The following is a 25259-nucleotide window of genomic DNA, read 5'->3' as shown; positions in this document are numbered from 1 at the left end:
CTTCTTTGCTCTACATCGACACGTATGTCAATGACCGCATGTATATGATCAATAAAGCCTTCCAAGAGTTCGACGAATTGTAGACTTTGACCTACGCAGCGTTAGTTCGCAATGTACTGTACCTCCAGGCGGTATTTTCTTCAATTCAGTGTCCAACCCATAGGACCTGTCACTATAGTTCATGATAACATGAAGTATGCGGTAGAAGTATACCTTAACTTGGTCTGAAACGTTGAACAGTAGTTTTGCTCCCGCTTGACAATCAATGACGTAAGCTTTATGCTTTCCTTCTGGTTTTATGATTTAATAATTTCTCTTTTTTGCTGGTATTATCCATCATTACTTTATTTTGGAAGTGAATAGTGTCAAAGTAAATTTTTAAAATATTTGCAATTAAAACAAATTACTTTCACAACCGCCGAAGTTGCACGAAATAAACATACTAACGTTAACAGTGTAGCTCGTAAATAATGCACTATACTCATCATACTGCAACCTTTTGAAGTTTAACTTCGGCATTTCCGTATGAATTTTATGCGTCACGTATGCATAATGGTTCGAAAGGCTCTCAGTGGAACATGCGAAGTTCTCTGATTGTCCAAACTTCTCTGCTAATGTAAGTCATCGTTTTATTACATCCGTAATATGCAGTTCACCGCAGAAGGCATGACTGAATGTAAATTTAAAAATGTGAAGATTTCATCCACGCTACTATATCACGCTGGACCATACAGAAAAAAAACCGTCATGCATTTGCTCCTCCTGTTTCTTGAAACGTAAATTAGCATCTGTAAGTACCCAACAAGGATTCCTAAATGTTTAAAAAACTCAAGGTAACTAGGCTCACGGCTTTGATTCCTACCCTGTCAATGCCGTGCTTCTTGATCCCGGAAAGCCTTCGGATACAGTTCCGCATTGTTATTCCAGGCGGTAACCAGTTTTACACGCCACTCGTCACTGCGACAGAAAACAATGCCGGACACTGACGGTGAGATCCTCACAACTTCTGTAATAGCCCGTCCCCACTTTTTTCCTCCTTCATTCTCTAATTTCCGATCAATAATCCGCAGATTAGCAGTGTGTTTTGCATCGGATGATATGTGCAACGATGGACACACTACTGTATTTCATGCAGTAAGATAAGCCTGGTTCGTGGGAGATAAAGGACCACGATAGATGACGACACGAACACGTGCATGTCTCTGCCGTATTCAATTTCCGACAATAATGCAGTTTTTTAAACCTAATTGCCAAAGGAAGGAAGGAAGGAAGGTTAGAGTTTAACGCCCCGTCGACATTGCGGCATTAGAGACGAAGGACAGGCTCGAAATATTTCAAGGATGGAGAAGGAAGGCGGCCTTGCCCTTTCAAAGAATCCAACCCAGCCTTTTCCTGGAGCTATTTAGGGAAATCGCGGAGACCCTAAACCAGACTAGCCGAACGCGGATTTGAATCGTCGTCTTCCCAAATGCGAGTCCCGTGTGCTAACCGCTGCGCCACCGCGATCGGTCCTAATTCCCAAGGTTTCAGTTAGTATAGGATAGTGTTTCAAAACGACACATCCGAATTTACAAAACTATATCTTACACGTGAAGGAAGATAGAACATGAGGGAAAAAATCAACTTACGCATTAGGCCGTAAAGTTTTATGGTCAAACGAACCATCTGCTTTTACGAGGGTATATCTTTCACGTGCACGCACATATGTACAATCTTAGGGTACTGTTTATAACTTCGTTTAGGATCAAAGTTTTCACTTGACTTTAAAAATGTTCAATGTGCCCTCCGCCGAACGTATGACAAACATCCAGATGATAGTCAAACTCGTCCCATACTTTCGCGAACATGTCTTGAGCCTCTGCATTTACTGCTGTCGCCATCCGGCGACGCAGATCACGCAAAATTATTGGAAGGGTAGCCACATGGATAGAGACTTTTATATAAACCGTGAGAGCAGACGATCTTGGAGGCCAATGGTACAATGCAAAATCCATAAGGCTTAGCGGCCGATCAATCATTCAGGCTTTGTTTTTTTTTAAAAAAAAAAAAGTAATACACCGCCGCTTGACTGTATACTACTACATTTTTCTCCTGTACAATCTAGATTTCGGCTTTCAAGCCATTATCTAGAACAGTGGTTTTAGACTATTAACATCATGTTGCTGTGTACTGAACGGGATGACAAATACACAGTTCAACACATTTGCGTAACCTTGTTACAAATGCTACAAAATTAATCTCTTACAGGAATACAAGACATTCTTGTACAAGGACGTCCTACATAGCAAAATGTGACCAAAGCAGGTAAAGATAAGAATAGCACATTTTAAAGGCATGTGGTAGTCTTATGTTTACTTGCTTAGGGCTGATTTCGTTAGATATAACGTTCTTGTACAACATTGTCCTGTATTACTACAAGACATTAATTTTGTACCATATATATCAGCGCTAAGCAAATGTGCTGAGTTGTGTATTGGTCATCCTGCACAGTACACAGCAAAATGATGTTAATTGCCTGAGAACATAGTATTTGATAATGGTGTGAAAGCTGAAGAAAGATATTGTAATGTACAGTCATATGACGATGTGTTCTTTCAAAAAATACTGTATGACTGTAGCTCAGCAGCGTCGAAAACTTTTTATCATTCAGGTGTCAGCAGGAGGTGCTCTTCTGGTTAACAATGCTGACTGACGATCACGGACGGCGCCCTGGGTTCGATTTCCGGTCGAGGCGGGGATTTTTGTCCTTCGGGACTGTATGTGTTTTCCTCGTCATAATCGACGCGCAAGTCGCCGAGATGGCGTAAAATAATAATATTTGCACCAGGCGGTCGAACCCTCAGGAAGGGACTCCTAGCCAAATATGCTACAGGCGCATTTCGCTCTTCATCGTGAAAGCAGCTTATTGTTAATCCATGCAGGTTCTCCGCCCTGTTTTCAGGATGTTCTCGCATTTGCGGGAGAAGCCATATCTCCAACATAATAAGGAAGAGAGCGACCTAGCTCCACCAGGGAGACCCTACTGGTAACCGCATAAGCCCCAACTTACAACTGGTGCTAAGGCTAATTTTTAATTTCAATGGGGAAGTTAGAATTCATCCTAAGTTTCTGTCTTCATTCACGAGGAGACACACTATTGTGCAATTAAGCAGCCTGTACTCTCCCATGCGAACGGTTGTTGAACTGGTGCAATAGTTTGTCAGATGTCATAAAAGTAGAAACAACTTTTAAAGATTATTGAGTACAAGAAAACGCGTTATTAATCTATTTTCTGACTGCCTACAGCTATTAGCCAGATTTGATTCTAGAGACTAGTAACAGTTAAGAAGGGATGCGATATAGATTTTAGCAATTCCCAAGTGATCAGCTGTTGGGCCTGTTTTATTTTTTATTTTTAATGCGAAGTATGAAATGATGTCAATGACAAGATTCATTGATGACGCAGTAGTCCTCAGTGAAACTCAAGAAGAATTACACAGAGACAACAGAAGTCGTAGAATAGCTATATGATCGTATAGGCAGGCCTACAGATGTTGGTTATATCGCATACGCAAGTCACTAAAGGGCAGTGCGGTCGTTTATACTCGGGCGACTCATGTGAAAAAGTTTCCGACGTAATTAGAGCTGCACTACGGGAATTAACAGTCTTTGAATGGAAATTGGAGCTAGGAGCATGGAATATTCACTTTTGGAAATCGTTACGGAATTCTTGTTGTGAAATCTACAGCTTCAAGAGTGTCTCGAGTAAACCAGAGTTCAGGCATTACCTCTCACCACGGACAACTTAACGACCGAGAGCAGTGGCGTTTGCACAGAGTTATCAATGCTAATAGACAAGCAACATTGCGTGAAATAGTTGCAGGAATCAATGTGGAACGTACGACGAACGTAGCCGTTAGGACAGAGCGGCGAAATTTGGCGTCAAGGGCCTATGGCAGCAGACAACCGACGGGAGTTCCTTTGTTGACAGCACGGCATCACCTACAGCGCATCTCCTGGGCTCGTGACCACGTCGGCTGGACCCTAGTCGACTGGATAACGATGGCTTCGTCAGATGAGTCCCGATTTCAACTGGTAAGAGCTGATGATAGGTTTCGAGTGTGGCGCAGGCCCCAAGGAGCTGTGGATCAAAGTTGTCAACAAGTCACTCTGCAAGATGGAGGTGACTGCATATTGGCGTGGGCTGTGTTTACATTGAATGTCTGGGTTCTTTGGTCCTTCTGAACCGATCATGGACTGAAAATGTTTATGTTCGGCTACTTGGTGACCATTTTCAGCCATTCATGGATTTCATTTTTATGAATGACAATGTGCCACGTACCGGGTCACGATTGTTCGTGGTTGGTTTGAAGAACATTCTGGAGAATTCGAGAAAATAATTTAACCATCCACATCGTCCGACATTAATTACATCGAACATTTATGGGACATAACGTAATCTAGAGATCAGTTGTTGAATCCGTGCTACGTCAATTGCTGCACTGCGTCGGGTAAAAGGAGGTCCGACTCGATATTAGCAGGAATCCCCTGACTTTTGTCACCTCAGTGTACAAGACGTGCTGAATGGATTGAGCAGTGTAATGAGTACAGGATATGAATTGAGAGTAAACCAGAGAAAGGTGAAATTAATGACGAGTAGGAGAAATTATGTTACCACCACTCTGGGACCTTTACATCGTAAGACTAATAGGAGAGATAAAGAAGATCCGACGAAGAACAATGCGTTTCGTCACACGGTCGTTGTCACCGCGAAAGCCTTACGTGTTGTGCATCGCGGGGTAGTTCACTATTGGAATTCCGAGAGAGTGCATTCCGGGAAGAATCGGACAACACGTTAACACCTTCCACATACGTGTCGCGAACTGACCACCATGATAAAATACGAGAAATTAGAGCTGATACAGAGGTTTATCGGCAGTCATTCTACACACACCCGATTCGCAAATGGAACAAGGAAGGAGGGATGAGATAGTGGTGCCAAAAGTTCCCTCTGCGACACACCGTCATGTGGCATGCGGAGTTTTTATGTAGATGTTGTAGTAGCGAACAAAAATAAAATTATATCGCCGTACTTCGTACAGAAGAAATGAAACTTGTAAATAACGTGATAGTTTGTGATTTATTTAGAGAAATAAAGTCAAAGGTTTCTTCTTAAGGTGTTCAGGTTGGCACAGCTTCAGTACCAAATTGTTGAAATAGCTCTGAGCACTATGGGACTTAACATCTGAGGTCATCAGTCCCCTAGGACTTAGAACTACTTCAACCTAACTAACCTAAGGACATCACACACATCCATGCCCGAGGCAGGATTCGAGCCTGCGACCGTAGCGGTGGCGCGGTTCCAGACTGTAGTGCCTAGAACCACTCTGCCACCCCTGCCGGCGCTTCAGTACCCCTTAGAAATTAGCATTCTCAGTCATCACAGCCCTTCTCGACAGTGCTTCAGTCTGCCTCCTCTGAATCAGTGCTAAGGCACAATACGGAGTTGACGCGAAGCTCGACCTACACAGGATATTTTCCGCAGGCACAACGGCGATATCTGTTTCACGGAGACGCGGAAACGAGCCGGCTAAGTGGTGCCAGGGGCGGCTGTGACGTAATTCGCACATCGTCACTGTCCGAGGTCGCGCCCGCCCCGCCGGTGACCGCTTCCTTATAACTGGAAGCTCAGATCGCTGGACTGACTTCGCGCACCATTACAGTCGTCCACATTTAACAGACACATTTACTCACACAACTATCGTATGTGGAGGAGGAAAAGTGACTGCGGGCGCAGAAGACAGGGAAAACCTTTCCAATTACGCGGATGAACCTGTGCTTCGGCGTCTCCCAACCATTCATGCCGTAGGACTTTACATTCACGTTCCAGTTAAACGCGTATATCATGTGGACAGCTTGCTTGCGCCGAAGAACAACGGATGGAATATCATTTTCCCCATAACTTCAATTGTCGAGGTTCTGGGAGAATTGATATTTTGCTGTACCAAAATATTAAAGATTGCAATCACATTTCGGCGTTGTCGTTGAATAATAGCTCAGACAACGCTGTAAGTGAAAACAGTATACCATATTACTAGCACTGCTATGGAGCAAAGGTGGTTTAAAAAAAGGAAGGGCATCAGAGACAGAGCATGAACCCTGTCGAAAGCCTTGGAGCTATAGTCTTTGTACAAGTTATTTCATTACGTGTCACATGGAACGTAAAAATGTGAATCGCGTATCTGAATGACTTTAAATGATTTTAGAGTCTTGATCTGTTGATTTTTATCGCTTTGTTGACAATAATGTTTAGTGCATAAACAAAAGATCTGAAGGAACTATTAGAAACACTGAAAGAAAAGACTCTATTCCTGTACTCTTCTGTTGTAGTGTTAGTAGCTTTATTATAGCGTTTTTCTGTCCTTGAAAACATATAAACCCCACTAGAAACATGTTATGTTTGATGGTATCTTTTGTCTGAAGCGTCAAAAGTTTTTAACCAATATGCTTCTGGCTTCTAGGTATTTGGAGACGTCGTCATTAAAGAAATATAATAATCTTATTATACACAAATATTAGTCTCTTACCACGCACAAAACCTCTGTTAGAAACTTACTGATTATTGTGATTATTGAGTTCTATGATTACGCAAACTAAAATATTATGTGATGTAGTCAGTTACTGTACAGTATGTCGGTGGTACGGGTTACCTAACTTAGTTATATTCTGAAGTGTTATCAGTGCGAATTTTCCGGCTATTGTTCTACATAGTTACTGGCTAATTACATATTATATGTCCTCTGCTGTTAACTTCTTTCCATCGTACTGTACGTTGTTTAGCATGTGTAACCGTAGAACTCAAAGTTCACAATAATCAGTACGTTGCCGACAGAGGTTCGCTTACGGCAAAAGACCAACATCTGTACTGAATACGATTACTATATGACGGCGACTCAAAATACACAGAAGCAAGACTATATTGGTTGAAATATTATGCTTTTCAAAGAAGGGTGCCCTCAAAGACAACATGTTTATAGTGCGATCGTTATAATTTCGTGCAAGTATCGAATATTATTGTCATGATTCATGTTCCTTCACCTATAATAGAATTTCTTATTTGTTTTTTGTTTTGTTTTAACGCCTGCGAACAGAAATTCAACAAACATGGGTATTCCTTATCGCACTAAGTACTCAGAAGTGAACCGACTCACACAACAAGATCGAAACGACTTTGCCACTTAGTCAGAAGACTCACTAGACAATTAAACAAGCAGTGAACAATGTTGTGTAGCGTATACAACTCGTGTAGCTTGACAAATGTTCTCATTAAGCTCGTCAAACTGAGAAGAAACCGTTCCAATCAGATGTGGTGAGTCCTTGTCAGTTGAATACTCCACATCACAGTTCGAAAACCCTTTGGCTCTGAACATTTCCAACACTTAACGTCGTTGTGGGTAGTGAACGTGCAAGGATGCACTCGGGCGTTGATTTATGTTGCACTTTAAGCATTAAGTCCTCTTGAAAGTTGCTGAGGGAACCTTTTCAAAGTCCAGAAGACGAAAAGAAGATGGCACTTCCTATTTTTACTATTATTATTATTATTATTATTATTTTAACCACACATGTTTTATCTAACTGTATTAGGCATCTTTAGTGGCCTGCAAAGAAGTAAAAGAGAATAGAGGTTTCCAGAAATTACTGTAACCAATCAACTTTTGCTTTATTCTTCAATTTTTATTTCCCATTATCGCTTTCAAATCGCGTAGCGAATCATCATCAGATGGTACATGTTTATTGCATATTGTGTAGGTCATGTAGCTGAAGCGAAATATAAAAACGAAACATGTAAGCCACTTCCACGTCCTTTACAAAAAGTAAATAACAAATTTTATTTTCGTTTTTTAAAGCACGTGGAAGTTGTTACCCGAGGCTAAATTTGTAATTTTTGTGAAATTTTATTTGCGTTTTGCAAAGCGCGTGGAAGTTTTTACCTATGGTCAAGTTTGTGAAGTGTTGTACGATTACCCTCACTGGAAAACATACGTTGTGTTTTCCAGAACAATGGTGCACTAAGAACAAATCAACAGATACTAATAACTGTTAATTAACACAACTAAATCGGTCCATAATGTGAATAACTCTCGCCACATTCAGTACTTACATCTTTCGTTTTTACATTTTGCCAGAGCTAATACGAACCCCATAATGCTGCAAATACGCAATTCGAAACTGGTAATGGAAAATAAAAACTGAAGAATAAAACAAAATGCGACTTTTTGCAGTAATTTCTGGAAACCTTTATTCATCACAGTAGCAGTGTTACACTTCCATAATGGATAAATGTTTGAATAAAAGAGAATATTGTTTGCTGGACCATAATTATTACATTTTTGGGATATGTAGTGTTTCATGACAGCACTTTTAGATGATTACCTTAATGTTTACATTACTTACAAAAGCTGGATTGTAAATGTTAATGTAATCTAAACGTGCTGCCATGAAACACTTCATCTCTCAAAAATTTATGTTCAAACAAACAGTTACCTCTTTTGTATCTTTATAGGTAATTGAAGATGCCTAACAGAATCAAATGAATGGTATCTGGTTAGTAACCAAACAAAAATTTAATTTGTGAAATATGAGTAATAATTAAATTTTTCTGCAAGATAAACAGCATTACAAGAAAATATCCTTTTCAGAGAACTCACTTGCTTATAAAAGTTGACAACGAAATCTGCTGGTGGCTAACTTAAATACATATTCTGTTTATTTTATGATTTGTACTTTTCCTTCCACGTAATTGTTTTACCCATTTGTTTTCCTTTTTCGTTACAGAAAGCTACATCGTTACGTGAATCACCCGGCAAGGACTGAAGCAAAATTTCTCACAAGCAAGATGTGTTCCGCCATTTCAACAACACCTCTTCTGGCTAAGAGGTAAGTTCTTGCATCCGCAGTAATCGAAGACATCGTACCGTTGGAATGTCACTATATCACTTAGAAAGCGTAACTATTACAAAGTGTGCCTAGTAGCAATTAGCAGACTTAAATATGTTATTTCACGTCAGTTTCATCATTCTTCACACATTCTCACTCTCCGCAAGTTAAGCACCCGTGCACGCCGTATCGAGCTGAAAGCACGCATTGATGAACCTTAAGAGCCACCAAATTGAGGGACTGTTGATAGCCACGCTTCACCCGCTCTTCCAAATGTGGCATTAAGATCGAGTTTCGACAGGATGCCTACGTATTCAACAAGCTAAGAACGTTTTCCCTGCAAACTTGTTGCCATCTTAGAGGACGGAAGTGTCCACAACACGCTCATCATAAAGATGTACAAGAAATGGTAACACTTGGTGTCCGAGAATGGTAAAATATACATCTCTGTTGATGTTGATAGTAACATCAATGCATGGGCTCAAGACATGGCATGAGAACACGTTCAAAACATCACGGAATCACCTCCCTGTAGAATTACTACCTGTGTGTAATGTGGGTTAAACGCCTCATTGGGCCATCCGTGATCTCGACGTGTTGCATGTTTCGAAAAAGAAGAAACATCGTGAGTCATCGGACCACATTATACACCTTCAATCAGATACTGACTAGTCTGTGTTCTTTGGCTCACTGAAGTCATGCAGCTAAGACACACACCGCTGAAAGCAATTGCCTTTTGTTTGGTACCCAACTCCAAGTGCCCGGTTCAAGCAGTTCCCGTTGCAATGTTTTCTCGAAGCCTGGTTGTAGGTGTACCTATATTCACTGATAGCGACAGTTCCTGTTGAGTTTGAAACCGGCTGTCATTGTCACGGTGTGACACTTGTCTCTGGTCCATGTTCGTTAGGGTCTCCTCACGACCGCGTTGTTACGTCCTGTTACACGGCTGTGAATGGTAAACCGAAGTCGGACAGTCTTCGCTGATATAGTAACAAATAGAGTAAATTCATAGGTGTTTAGAAATGGGCACGTCCAAACTCGATAGCTCCGTCGTGTCTCCACATCGATCCATTTCAGAGCGCCGATTCGATACAACTGAGTGGCACGTATAGTTTGTTCACGGCATCCTGACCGAGTTTTCAGGGGGAGCGAGGAGAGGAGGAACAAAGCTGCGCCTACCGAAACCCAGCACACAGACAGCCAGGAGGAGAGAAGCTGGGTGCAGGAACCAGGCCGCGATTTCCTCTGGCAATACACATGTGCCTATTGGTTTGGCTCGGTACGGCGCTACAGTAACTTGATTCAACTACGGTACATATAGGTACGGTATCGCCAATGTTGGCAACTGCCAAACATAAAACACTCGTGGCTCCTAAGTGAACCGACTTCTAGCGTCTTCAGCCCACCCAGGACTACAAAGCCCTCTTTGGCGACATTAGGAACAAACTATACACTTCCACTGCTGTGACTTATGAGACTGGTAAATGGTCACGTGACAGTATAGAAACAGTTATACACTATCTACAAAGGGTTAAGTTTTACTTATCATCTTAGGAAAAGTAAAGTAACGCAATTAAATTTTAGTTTTATTTGCAGTCACACGCCTGCAGTCTCGCTACACATTGGAATCCCCTGCACCTTGCGCAGCCTGTGTCTATTTCGTCGACTGCACCGGGTTAGGCTCCTTCAGCGGCGTGCTACAGTGCTGTAGCGCTGAGGATTCCAATCTATAACAGGAACGCAGACGTATACTTGCAAATAAAACCAAAATTTAATTACATTACTTTACTTATTATAGGTGATAATTACTACCGTTCGTGAAGCGCTCCAAAGCGAGCAATGTATTTTTTAGGGGTAACTAACACATTCTAAGACAAAAAAGGGAAACGATGCACCAAGAAGGATTTATTCGAATGGGATGGAAATCCGTAGATGCGATGTATAGACAAACAAATGGTTAAAATTTCAGAAAATTGGAAATTTGTGGTAAGTTCTTATGAGATCAAACTCCTGAGGTAATTGGTCCCTAAGCTTACACACTACTTAATCTAACAAACTTACGCTAAGAACGACACACACACACCCATGCCCGAGGGATGACTCGAACCTCCGACGGGGGAAGCCGTGCGGAATTTCAGAAAAAATGGACGATTTATTCTAGAGAAGCAACTTAACAATTTGAGCTCTTTAATAATGCATTGGTCCACTTCTGTTCCCTGCGAAAGCTGTTATTCGGCTTGGCATCGATTGACAGAGTAGTTGCATTCCCTCCTGAGGGATATCGTGCCAAATTCTGTCTAAGTGGCACTTTAGATGATCGGAATCGAGAAATAGTTGGAGGGTCCTGCATATAATGCTCCAAACGTTCTCAATTGAGGGGAGATCTGGCGACCTTGCTGCCCAAGGCAGTGTTTGACAAGCATAAAGAGAAGCAGTAGACACTCTCGCCACGTGCGAGAGGGCATTATCTAGCTGAAGTGTGAGCCCAGCATGGCTTGTCATGAAAGTCAACAAAATGGAGTGTTGAATATAGTCGACGTACCGCTGTGCTGTAAGAGTGTAGTGGATGACAACCAAAGGTGTCCTGCCATGAAAAGAAATGGCACCTCAGGCCTTTATTCCTGGTTGTTAGGCCGTATGGCTGGCGACAGGCAGGCTGGTACCCCAGCACTGTCGAAGGCATCTCCAGACACGTCTTTGCTGGTCATTGGGGGGTCAGTTCGAAATGGGAATCATCACTGAAGACGTTTCTAATCTATTCCATGAGATTTTAGGCCATACGGCGCAACAATAAGGAGTGATAGTCTGAAGTGCCATTTCTCTTCATAACAGCTCTCCTTTGGGTGTTATCAGCTGCACCCTTACAGCACAGTGGTGCGTCGATGAAGTTCTACGCCCCGTTTTGTTGCCCTTCATGGCAAGCCTGTTTGGGTTTACACTTGAGCAAATTAATGCCCGCCGTCATACGGCGAAAGTTTGTACTGCTAATGCTAAAGCCTGTTTTGGCCAGCAAGGCCGGCAGATCTCTCCCCAATTGAGAACGTTTGGAACATTATCGGTTGTGGCCTCCAACAAGCTCGGGATTTTGACGGTGTAATGTGCCAGTTGACCAGAATTTAGTGCGATTTCCTTCGGGAAGATTCTCAATTTGTTAAGCTCTTTCTCTTGAATAAGTCATACAGCTGTTTTTTTTTTTTTTTTTTAATTGTAACAATTTGTTTGTCTGTTCATGTACACCACATCTACCGATTTTCATTTCGTTCAGATAATTCCTTCGGGGTGCGTCACTTTTTTTCTTTTTTTCCTTTGAGTGTATTTTCTCCAGTAAGCTTATTTTTCAAACCACAGCGTTCCGAGTGGGGTGGGGGGGGGGGGGCAGTGGATGGTGTTATTAGGCCCGTACACGTGATTAGCCGTAACGGAACAGATCGAGTTTGTGGAGCATGCGCGGTACCTGTGCCTAAGCTGGTCCTAGCTGCAGCGGCGCGCCCTGTGGAGAGCGGCGTGGTGACGGTGTGGGTGTTGCCCCTGCGGCAGGTGCGAGTCGACGCTGCCGAACGAGGCGGACAGCGACGTGACGTTCCTGGTGGGGCCGGACGGGTGCCGCGTGCCGGGCCACCGCAGCGTGCTGGCCGCCGCCAACCCCGTCTTCCGCTGCATGTTCGAGGGCCCGCTCGCCTGCGGACACTCCGTCACCGTGCCGGACGTCCCGTGGAGGGGCTTCGCCAACCTGCTCAGGTGAGCCGCAGACTCACTCTCGCAACATGCTCTTCACAATGAACGCAAGTCACTGGGGGCAGTATTGTGCTATGGGGGTGGGCTGGGGGAGGGGGCATTCAACTGAGCTTCCATTAAACTGTGATAGTATTCGAAGGCACTGTGACAGCTATGGACTATGTGAATAGTACCTTAGGCGCCCGCCTCGATAGCTGAGTGGTCAACGGGACCAAAAGCTGTGCAAAGGGGCCCGGGTTCGATTCCCGGCTGTGCTGGAAATTCGACGCACAAGTCACCAAAGTGGTATCAACTCGAAATGCTTACACCACCTGCATCTCCTCGCGCTTGATTTCTGCGCCGATGGCATCTCCCAGCAGAATAACTGTCTGTGTCACAATCACACTGAATTGATTTTAAGAGCAAGATAGTTGATGTTTTGGACAACAAATTCGTGTGATCTCAACCTGATGGAACAAATCTGGAGCACTATTGGGCGCCATTTCTGCTTTCACAGACTACCGTCCTGTAATTTACGGGAACTTCGAGATCTGTGGGTAGACATATCATAGCACGTACCTTCGTAAAAATACCAAGCATTTGTCGAACGTATATCACGCCGAACTGCTCCTGTATTGGGTTACAAAGGGGGATCAACACACTATTAAGCAGTTAAATGAAATCAAATGATCGTGTAGCATTCTTGGCCGTGAGGTCCCATCCGGGAAAGTTCAGCTGTCGGATGGAAGTCTTATTCCAGGTGACGCGACACTGGGCGACTTGGGCATAAGTGATGATGAGATGATGATGAGGAAAACACAACACCCAATCGACGGGCGGAGAAAATCTCTAATCCAGCTGTGAATGGAACCCAGGCCTGCTGCATGGTAGGCAAGCACGCTACTAGTCAGCTAAGCAGGCGGACATTAAGCATGTGTTCATAATAGTTTGAGTCATCAATGTATGTATTATGCCCCCACTGTCGATAATACACTGTTCAAAAGAATTAGCGGAACACATCCGGTATGTTAAATCTGATCTGATACAACCAGTACCTGTGCTCTTTTAGCATGAATTGAGATCTTCGCTTTCAATGTAGGTAACAATTAAAATCATTCGTCGCCAATCGGCTGTGTTACGCACTACAACGTCAGGTGTCGCCTCAGAAGGAAGTGAGTACCGGTGTCCCAGTATTTTCTAATGAGTTACGCAGATGGCAGTTACTAATATGTGGACGTTGTATACAGCCAAGCACATGAAATGCAATGTAAGTTGCAAGGGCGATCTGCTTGATCCAAAAAGGATGGACTTTCGGTCGTGTTGATCCAATGCCTCGCCATGTGTCATCCACAGCTTGTGGATACGCTACAGCGAGACACGTCAGTACACATGGTGGGTTGGAAAGATCGCTGACGCATTACAACCCTATGTGAAAACCGATATCTCTCCATCTCTGCGTTGCGGCGTCGTACGAATACTGCCAGAGCAGTCCAAAATGATCTCAGAAGAGCCATTGGAGTCGCTGTGTCTGAGTAGAGTCAGACTGTAACAAAGAGGTTACGAGAAAGGACCCAGATGTCTTCTTCAAGTATGCCACTTGACACGAGAACAGTTTGCAGCTCGTCTTATACCTTCCCATATCAACTGGCAGCTTTGTCACTGGTGAAACGCGTTATTCACAGCTGAGTCCAGATATCCTCTCACGAAAAATGACGGCCATGTTCGTGTGCGGAGACTTGTGTTGAGCAGTACCTGCTGAAAGTTGTCCAGGAAATCGACAGATTTCCACGATTGTAAGATACTGTAGGGAGACTTCAGTGGTGTCAGTCATACAGACCCTGTCGTTATTCGTGGTCACCTTACTGCCAGGCAGTACGTCGAACAGATCCTGTCGGGCGTTGTGGTGGTTGGAGCATCAGGTGGTGGTCGTGTATTGCTTGTAATGCCAGGGCCCATGCGGCGGGAGTCAACAGCTATGTCTTGCAAAGCCTGGAAATTGAAGTAATGGAATGACCCAATATAAGCTCCATCGTGCGTGTGTGGGACATGCAGACGTGTTCGTGCTCGTCCTGTTCCACCACAGGCTCTCCATGAAGTCCCCAGGGCTCTCATTGAAGAATGGAAACGGATACCACAGGGCGACATATATAGACTTATGCAGAGCATGCTACGTAGGTGTCACGCTCTGATAAATGCTCACGTAAAAGTCCAATGAAGGGATTAATGATTGTTGGCACTTCATTTTCGGCACCTGTCTTACATTTCATTTCTTTTTATATAAACCATCGAGAATATATTGATGTTTTCTTGTGTACTTAATTTGTGACAAGTAAAGGCATAATTTGGTAACATACGCAGTCCTCAATTAATGCTGAATACAGTATGGCAGACGCCCAAAATCATGTTCCCCTAGGTCTTTTGAGCAGTGTATTATTGACTCCCCTCCTCCTCTCACGCAGAGGAAACGCTTGCGGAATGTTCATAGTGTTCTGGAGTGTTATGTAACTGCGGATGATTGCGGCACGTTATTTAGGCAGCTCTAGCAGAAGCCGGCGCAACTGCCGACGCCCATTGACTGTTGCTGCTGCGTGTGCTCCGCTAAATGTACGCGTGCCGCTGACTGCGGATTGCTGCTGGCCGTGTGCGTAGGTTCCTGTACCAGGAGCCGGTGCAGCTGCCCACGGTGCAGACGGCGCTGGCGACGCTGTACGCGGCGCACAAGTACCAGTGCCACGGGCTGCAGCTGCTCTGCACCCAGCACCTGGCCGCCAGCCTCGACGCCTCCTGCGTGCTCGAAGTCTTCTCCAACGTGCGCGTCTACTGCGACAGCTTCGGCTGCGTCACGAAGGCAGGTCAGTTGCCACGCAAGCCACGGCTTACTCCAGTACCTGTGCCTCGACCGCCAGGGAGCCACATGGGCAAACGATAGATACTATTATTCTGAAGAAGGTTGGTTTATCCCGACTGAAACCTAGGTAAATTCAAGGTAAACGGTGCAACTGAGGCTGTTCATTATTAAAATTAAAATTAATTCTCAACAGATACCCCTCCGTTGTGGTTGTACCTACAGTACGGCTATCTGTATCGCCGAGGCACGCAAGCCTCCCCACCAACGGCAAGCCATGTTTCATGGAGGGAGGCCTCTAGGCTTACACACTACTTAATCTAACTAACTTACGCTAAGGACACCACACACACCCATACCCAAGGGAGGACTCGAACCTCCGACGGGGGTCGGGGGTAGCCACGCGAGCCGTGGCAAGGCGGCCCTAGCAGTTGAAACGTCCCCTTAGAACAGTTACACGTGACTGTGCTTAAACAGCATATATTATTTTTAGCGCAACGCAATCTGACTTTCAAAAATCCCTACGACGAATGGCCCTGATTAACATTAACCTATACCTTTCCCAAATCACTTACCTCATCAAAAATCTTCGTTACTCGAACCACTCCAATACAGCGAGCGCCACTACTGCCAGCTAAATAAAAGATTCGAACTACGGAAGGCACCAACAACTGATAGGCATAGTTAGCGAATGAAAGATTTTAATATCATCAAAAGTCATAATATACACTCCTGGAAATTGAAATAAGAACACCGTGAATTCATTGTCCCAGGAAGGGGAAACTTTATTGACACATTCCTGGGGTCAGATACACCACTTGATCACACTGACAGAACCACAGGCACATAGACACAGGCAACAGAGCATGCACAATGTCGGCACTAGTACAGTGTATATCCACCCTTCGCAGCAATACAGGCTGCTATTCTCCCATGGAGGCGATCGTAGAGATGCTGGATATAGTCCTGTGGAACGGCTTGCCATGCCATTTCCACCTGGCGCCTCAGTTGGACCAGCGTTCGTGCTGGACGTGCAGACCGCGTGAGACGACGCTTCATCCAGTCCCAAACATGCTCAATGGGGGACAGATCCGGAGATCTTGCTGGCCAGGGTAGTTGACTTACACCTTCTAGAGCACGTTGGGTGGCACGGGATACATGCGGACGTGCATTCTCCTGTTGGATCAGCAAGTTCCCTTGCCGGTCTAGGAATGGTAGAACGATGGGTTCGATGACGGTTTGGATGTACCGTACACTATTCAGTGTCCCCTCGACGATCACCAGAGGTGTACGGCCAGTGTAGGAGATCGCTCCCCACACCATGATGCCAGGTGTTGGCCCTGTGTGCCTCGGTCGTATGCAGTCCTGATTGTGGCGCTCACCTGCACGGCGCCAAACACGCATACGACCATCACCAAGGCAAAAGCGACTCTCATCGCTGAAGACGACACGTCTCCATTCGTTCCTCCATTCACGCCTGTCGCGACACCACTGGAGGCGGGCTGCACGATGTTGGGGCGTGAGCGGAAGACGGCCTAACGGTGTGCGGGACCGTAGCCCAGCATCATGGAGACGGTTGCGAATGGTCCTCGCCGATACCCCAGGAGCAACAGTGTCCCTAATTTGCTGGGAAGTGGCGGTACGGTCCCCTACTGCACTGCGTAGGATCCTACGGTCTTGGCGTGCATCCGTGCGTCGCTGCGGTCCGGTCCCAGGTCGACGGGCACGTGCACCTTCCGCCGACCACTGGCGACAACATCGATGTACTGTGGAGACCTCACGCCCCACGTGTTGAGCAATTCGGCGGTACGTCCACCCGGCCTCCCGCATGCCCACTATGCGCCCTCGCTCAAAGTCCGTCAACTGCACATACGGTTCACTTCCACGCTGTCGCGACATGCTACCAGTGTTAAAGACTGCGATGGAGCTCCGTATGCCACGGCAAACTGGCTGACACTGACGGCGGCGGTGCACAAATGCTGCGCAGCTAGCGCCATTCGACGGCCAACACCGCGGTTCCTGGTGTGTCCGCTGTGCTGTGCGTGTGACCATTGCTTGTACAGCCCTCTCGCAGTGTCCGGAGCAAGTATGGTGGGTCTGACACACCGGTGTCAATGTGTTCTTTTTTTTCCATTTCCAGGAGTGTATATAGCAGTTCATGACATCCAGTCTTACAAATTTCAAATCTCCGCCATCTCTCTCCCCACATCCACCACGTCTGGCGGCTCACCTCCAACTGCGCAACGCTATGCGCTGTTAACAGCCAACAGCCCAACACTACAATGGCGAATATTACAACAATGCCACCCAGCCACAGACTGCACACAGCACAGCCAGTGATTTTCATATAGAGCGCTACATGGCGCTACCAATATAAAAACCTGAACAGCCTACTTACACAGTCAACAGTTGTGGCGCTGATAATTACGTAAGCCTATCCACCACGGTAAGCTCGTACGACATCGGATGGGAAAAATCGGTTTTCAATTGCCAGAAACCGCATAAAAAGCAAAATGATATAGGTTTTTAATTGTCATGGGGCCAAAAACCGCATCAAGAGCAAAATGACATGGTTTCTAACTCCCGTGAGACTAGCTCAAGGCATGTTCAGTATGTAGTCCACCGTTTTCTGTCGCAAGTTGAAATCGAAAAACAGATTGTTCCATAACAGACCGGAGTGTTTTGGAGATCACGTTTATAACGCTTTGCACAATGCATGTCTTCAATTCAGCTACGTTTGTAATTAGATCTTTCAGATAACGCCACAGCCAGAAGTCATGCAGATCAGGTGATCTTGACGGCCAGGCTGTAGCATATGACGGTTAACATTACTAGCATTTCCGAAATGTCTCTACAGCAGCCACTTCACTGACTGCGCAACGCGAGGAGGAGCGCCATCTTCCATAAAAATTATCCTATCAAACATCCACGCTGTTGAAGGGTTGGAATGACGTTGGCACTCAAAAGACTCTAATAGCGCTTACCACTGTCGGTACAAGTAGCAAAACCCGCAGGACTCATCTCCTCGAAAAAACGCTGTCCTGCGCTAAACGATGCCTTAACCCACACCACAATTAAGTGGTACCGGTTAATGTGCTTGATTTTCCGTTGTTCATATCGTACAATTTTTCTTATTGACAACCCCTGGCGATGGAAATGGGCTTCTTCTGTCCACAGAATATTCGATGACTATTCATTGTACTCTTCCATACGAGCAAGAAACTCCAGAGCGAACGTTTGCCTTGCTGGCAGGTCAGCAGGAAGCAACTCCTAAACATGGGTGATTTTTGTATGGATAGCACTGCAGAATGTTTCGTAGTATTTTATGCACATGCTCGCAGGCATGTTCAACGATCGGGCAATTACCCATGCACTGAGTGTTTGGACACAACCTCTCCTGCATTGCTGTGCCCACATCTTCCACAGACGTCGGATCAACAGCTATCCTCCCCCTGTCACATTCCACTTCAAAAGAACCCGTCTTTTTTTAATTTTGTAGTCATTTGCTCCAGGCCTTTAGCAAACTTCGAACCATTGTCTCTTTACATACCCTAGAGTGCCTGGAACTTCTGCAGGACTACTGGTGCACAGTCAACGTTCTTGTAAAAGATCTGTACCAGTAGCGCGATCCTTCATGGAGACAGTCATGCTGGGCGTCGCGGATGCAACTGAGGAACAGCCGTGAGCCGCGCGTTTGCTGGTGTGCATATTCTGACACTTACAGCGCCATCTATTGGTCAAATTTTCATTAACATTTTTTTCCATGATGTTCCCCCTGTATCAGTACTTTGCTGCTTAGTTTTGACATCGTTCCGAACAGTGGTTCTGTTTCTACAGCGTTTTGAAACTTGAAGTTTAATTATGGTCCCTTGTACTAGTTTCTTTGATTATCTGAAACGAGTAACAAAAGTAACGTCACGTTAAAGAGGAGAAATGCATCGCATTACTGAATGAAATGTGCATTTAAAAGCAGAAAGACGTCTTGAAATGTGTTCGTAAGGCTGTATTTTTCCCGAAAGCACTCAAGCTTAAAACAACAGTTGCGCGCACTCGTCAGAAATTAAGAACAAGAAGCAATCGTAAACAGTTGTCTGCTAATGCTTTGGGGGTATCTAACATTACAGAGCCGAGTCTAAGCAACGTACAGCTTAAGTCTATAGCGCTGACTGCGTTACGTGGCCGGCCGGAGTGACCGAGCGGTACTTGGCGCTACAGTCTGGATCCGCGCGACCGCTACGGTCGAAGGTTCGAATCCTGCCTCGGGCATGGACGTGTGTGATGTCCTTACGTTAGTTAGGTTTAAGTAGTTCTAAGTTCTAGGGGACTGATAACCTCAGCATTAAGACCCATAGTGCTCAGAGCCATTTTTTTCCGTTACGTGGTTTGCAAAAACTGTGTTTGTTAAAGTGGGGGTTGAAACTACCGCTTCAGTTGTAAGGCTTTTTTTAGACCATGAACATTTTCGGGCTAGTACATGCTCATCATCAGGTGTGATGATTTTGGGCTGTGACCGCGAACGCCGCGATTGAGAGTATAGGACGCGGTGTGCCACAAGTGGGATAAGTGTTCGCTCTTTGGTGCTAAACCACATCCCCTACTCCCTATCGCGGCGCTCGTGGTCACAGCCAAAAACCTAGTGAGGGGCATGTATTAGTCCGAAACCGGTCATGGTCTAAGCACTCAAAAATAAAAAAATAAAAAGCTCTTACAACTGAAGCGGTATTTTCAACCTCTAGTGTGATGCTCAGTTGCCTGTGTTCCTCTGGCAGTATTCTTCGCGTTCGTTAAAAGTAAAGGACATTGAGCTGACCGCGACTGTCACGATTGTGCAGCCCCGGAAGGTGACGAGTGGGCGCCCTCTGCGCCGCCGTCAGACGGCGACGAGCAGACGTCGCTGGCGGCGGAGGCAGGGCAGGCGGCCGGGCTCGAGGCGGTCGTGGCGGGCTACGCGGCGCTGCGCCGGCGCTGCCTGCAGTTCTGCGACGAGCGCGCCGACGACGTTCTGTCGCTGGAGCAGCTGGAGGACCTGTCGCGCGACGAGCTGCTCGAGGTGGTGACACGCGACTCCTTCGCGCCCTCATCGGAGGCGCTGCTGTTCGCCGCGGTGGTGCGCTGGGCGCGCTGCCGCTGCCTCTGCTCGCAGCGGCCGCTGTGCGCCGACGACCTGCGCGACGAGGCGGGTGACGCGCTGCTGTACGCCGTGCGCTACCCCTTCATGTCGCTGCAAGACTTCGTCGACGGGCCGATGCGCAGCGGCCTCATCTCCGGGGAGGACGCCGTCTTCTTCCTGGACCGCATCAACCGGCCGGGGGCACCGCCCGCGGGGCCGCCGCCCAAGCACCTGGAGGCCCACCTGGACAAGATGTCCGCCCCGAGGGTGGGCGGCGGCCGGGGCAGGCGCAAGAGCTCCAGCCCCGTGGGGCGCCACGCGGGCGCCACCGCCACCGGCTGCCTGCAGAGGAAGAAGACTGCCAAGAAGGACAAGAAGCACAAGGGCAAGGACACGGACGCCGACGGCTTCTCCTTCTACTTCCTCAGCTGCCTGTCGTGCATACTCGACTGAGACGACGCCCTTCTGGAGTGCCTCGCTGGGCGGACTCACTCTTCCTTCGTGCTTCTTCACTGAAGTTCCTGGGACAAGCGACACTGGCAGCCAGAGGGAGTCGAAGCTCCTCTTTGTAAATGAGGAGCGGCTGCAGAACGACAGACGAGTGCAGTATAGACTGAACTACTTCGTGTGACGCAGTTTTCCTCGTCGAGAGTTCCGAACATTGTAAATTACAACTTGAGAGCTGTAGTGTCGTCTGTGCAGTGTGTCTTTCAAGAGACACTACGTGATCAAAAGTATCGATATATACCAAAAATTGTTGTACTAGTTAGCCCAGTCAATTAAAATCGAACCTCTTTGAATCAAATCTCTGCGGTTGATAAATCTCGTCATCGGGAACAACTTCTGTCGGAGATAACGTATTCGCTGTCACTTCCTGGTCACTTTAGACATCCTTTAGCATTCGTCATCCCTCGGACGACGAGATTTCACCGCAAGCAGAACCTGCTAACCAGATGCACTGTGTACTACACATCCCAGTTTACTGAAAGAGTGATTTTCAACAAGAAAACCTTAAGAAGACTTTCTCGAAATGAATAGAGACATTTTAGAAGCTAATGAGGAACTTTAATTTCGTTTGGCCAACTCCCTTTCATACAGAGAAAATGACTGGGGCATAACCAATACAAATGACGTCTACCATCACTCTTAAGCGTCAACGAATATTTTCTCTCTGGCAGAAGTTGTCCCGCTTGCCGTGATGTATCACCCTAGACCTCTGATGCAAAGACTTTTGAAACACCCTGTTTATCTATCGCCTCGTGTTGATCTTAGATTGTCAAAAAGAGGAGAGAATTAAACTCAATTATATCACTGTAATACAGTCTCTGCAAAGAACTTCAGTAGTGATAGCTGCTGTTGTGGATCTATCTAATTTCCAATAGTTTCGGATGGTATTTCAACAGTTCGCTCTACTGCACCTCAAGAAGTCACTTACGACAGTAATCGTAATAATACCCAGAAAATTGGTAAATCCAGTGAGACAACCGTAAATAAATCTTCCATTGATCTGTGTACACCGTCATGTAACCTGTGTCTCGAAGAATCCCGTGAATGTTCCATCAGCTCGCAGTAGAGCAGTGGGCAGTGCAAGTGCTTCAGTGATATCACTCCCCTACAGTACAGTGTAATGAGATGGGAGCTCTGTTACTTTGATGCACTCAGTCTAACTTCCAAGTTTGTCTCCGTTCGTAGGCAGTAAATAAAAAGTAAGATCAATCTTGCAACACTCTTCTGACACATCGGCGTACGGAGCAAACAAGCAGATCCAGCTGTCTCGCCCATACTTTAGTCCCTTGGTTACACGAAGTTCGTGATATATTTTCTTCAACATTGTCCAAATACTTTTGATCACATAGTGTACACTTTCCTAATAAAGCTGCCCCTAGCAGGCGAACTCACACACTCATGTCACCACACAAATGATCTCATGCACTCGTCAAGATCGTATTCTCTGTGTCATTGTTTCCGGTTGACTTTCTAGTCCACCCGTCGGGTGAAGGCGGCTTCCGTCTGTTAATCTCGACAGTTTCGTATTATTTAGTTCCCATGCCTTATACCTTCATGAAGATTCCTTGCTTTCATAAATCGATTCGGCATTTTTAAAAGTATATATTTCAGTTTTATGAAATGATTGTTATATGTAGTATCTACAGCAATAGGCACTGATCATTCACACAAAATGAAAGATTGTACCTAATAATTTAATAACTGTGTGGCTAAGAACTACAATAGCAAAAAAAATCGCTATTGAACAGAAGAAATTCATTTCTTGGGCTTCTGTCATACTGTATGTACTCACAGACTGAAACGACAGAAAGATAATTATCCAATCATATTTTGAAGTTATGTCCTTCAAAAGATCTATACAAAAGAAATTATTTTTTTTATATTGTCTTGATTATTAACGTATGTATTCCAATTAAATGCCATAATGCCGTGGCACGAGTGTTAGTTATTCGAAAATGACTATTTTCACTACTCCCTCGGTGCTTTTCGAGAGCTGATTTACTCTCAGATGTAATTATATCTCCTTCTTTTGTAATGGTTGCTGCAATCTAATTGACGCACATCGTTACAAAATTCTTTACTCGCCTTTATTTACTGAGTACAACTTTGCATCATAACAATAAATTTATATTTTAAATGCCATTTGGAGCTGTGATTAAAGTACTTCAGATAATGCTTTCGTCTGCATTAGCCTTTATATGTTACCATTTAATGCTTACAATAAAGAAATGTTACTCTATTATAGAACTTGTTTGCACCTGTCAACTGTTTATTGATAAATTCTTGTGACTCTTGCTGAAGAATTGGTGGTGCTTTGTGTTTTAGGAATGTCAATGATCGTTGCGAATTTTACGTTTTTAGTCTTATTGTACTGTGAGCAAAGTATGTGAAACAGGCCACATACCTACAGCAAGAGTTCAACAGTATAGATTGTTATATTATGAATGTTGAATAATTGATGATCACTACATGATATTGGTAATTTATATTTTAGTGAACCAGTAATCAGAGAAACTATGCATAAATTGTATTTTTGTGTCGAATGATGACCTGACAAATACTTGCAATGTCCAAATTTGAGAACAAAATTGTATTTTTCTACATTATTCGCAGCCAACTTGTGTCTTCACCTATTTTAGTCAGGTCAAATTTGATGATTTGTTGAGTAGTTCCTCTCTTTCAAAGAACATCGTTCAATGTTTTTAAGATATAAACAAAATATTGTTGCAACTCCTGCCCAAATATAACACTGCCTAAAATGCTTGCACCAAATAGGCAAACCATTGTTTTATGATTTTGTAATTTATATGTGGTACCTGTATAGTCCCAAACTGTTTAAATCGATAACACAACAGGAGAAACAAACTTAAAATATGTACTACTTTTCTTGTAAATTTGTGTTTGATTCTCCTGCAATTAATGCTAGTCCACACCCTCTATGAGGGAAAATAGAAAATATTAGAATCCTATGCCATATTTATAGTAGAATATATAATGCTAAAGAGCAAAATATTATGAATGTCTTATTGATGTAATAAATGTTGAACCTGCTATTTTTATTTTTTTTAACCCAGAAAATGATTAAAAAGTTCTGCAGCACAGACTGTAAATCTTACTAGAATCAGTGTTGGTTTTTGTTTAGATTGAAGCATAATTCTTGGTTGCTGCAATATTTATCAGAATCAGTACTTCATACAAAATGAGATTCATTGAATAGTTGATTAACTCTGTTCGAGTGGGCACTTTCCACAATGGCTGTATAAAGAGTATTTTGCAAACATAATTCTCTTTGTGTACTTTAATGCTGAAATTTATTACACCATACTTTTTGTGCCTAAAATACGATAGCCTCGTCAGTGGATGCTCTGAAATTTCATATCGTTTTTGTTTTATATGTGTTACTTATAGGTTTAAAACATTTCATAGCCTGATTTTTACATGAAATTGGATGGTATCTGCAAGCAATCTGTGGCCACATGAAGTGAAAAATCTAAAATCATCGGGACTGAAGACCTAACTGTATCACTTCACTTTATTTACAGGATATTTCACTTTATTTACAAGATATGCTTAAACTTGCTGTTAATACGTCTTCAACCAAAAACTTCCCAATATTTCGGAATACCAACTAATAATACCTCTTGTATTATAGGCAATATGATTATGGTATAATAGATTTCAACTTTTAGAGTGCAAAACGTGTTCTGCGTATAAACTAACTTCTATGCTGATTAATCCGCTATATCTCACTACTACAAGTTGTGTGCTGTGACATAACACGACGTATGTAATGAGGCAATTCTGGAGACAGCCTCTAACAAAAAGCTTAACTAGATAATTGCAGTAGGCGGAAAATGTATAAATTATTCAGTAAAATAAAACTTTTGCACTTATTTGCAATCTTTAATTCAGTGAATACACTGAACAATGATCTGATTAAAAATTCATTGTTTCTAAACATTAGTTTTCATTACTCTGACACAGTATAACTTAGAGTTTTTATCGTACATACTACTTCGATTTTTTAAATTCTGCTGATTGCCAGTTGAAATAGCTTTACAGTTATTTTGTTTTGAGTATATGACATACAGAAAGAGCATACAAAGGTCATATACAGTCTTATCTAAAAAAAAAATTAGTGTTTTCAAAAGTTTTTTCTGTCTTTAA

The 25259-nt window shown here is 44.3% G+C and overlaps 1 protein-coding gene across 3 annotated transcripts in view; it reads left to right on the top strand.

The window, feature by feature from the left end:
* Nucleotides 1-24985, top strand: part of LOC126356138 (BTB/POZ domain-containing protein 1-like) — a 431946-nt gene extending 406961 nt beyond the window's left edge. For all 3 annotated transcript variants that reach the window (XM_050006848.1, XM_050006850.1, XM_050006847.1), the window contains 4 exons: nucleotides 8815-8916; nucleotides 12454-12654; nucleotides 15280-15482; nucleotides 20308-24985. In XM_050006848.1, coding sequence (XP_049862805.1) covers nucleotides 8876-8916; nucleotides 12454-12654; nucleotides 15280-15482; nucleotides 20308-21038 — 1176 coding nt within the window. In that variant the 5' untranslated portion in view covers nucleotides 8815-8875 and the 3' untranslated portion in view covers nucleotides 21039-24985. The remainder of the gene's footprint in view (nucleotides 1-8814; nucleotides 8917-12453; nucleotides 12655-15279; nucleotides 15483-20307) is intronic.
* The last annotated feature ends 274 nt before the right edge of the window (nucleotides 24986-25259 follow it).

The sequence above is a fragment of the Schistocerca gregaria genome, chromosome 3, assembly GCF_023897955.1.
Source record: "Schistocerca gregaria isolate iqSchGreg1 chromosome 3, iqSchGreg1.2, whole genome shotgun sequence".
Lineage (NCBI taxonomy): Eukaryota > Metazoa > Arthropoda > Insecta > Orthoptera > Acrididae > Schistocerca > Schistocerca gregaria.
Note: the sequence above shows the minus strand (reverse complement) of the source record. Positions and strands in the feature narration are given on the sequence as shown.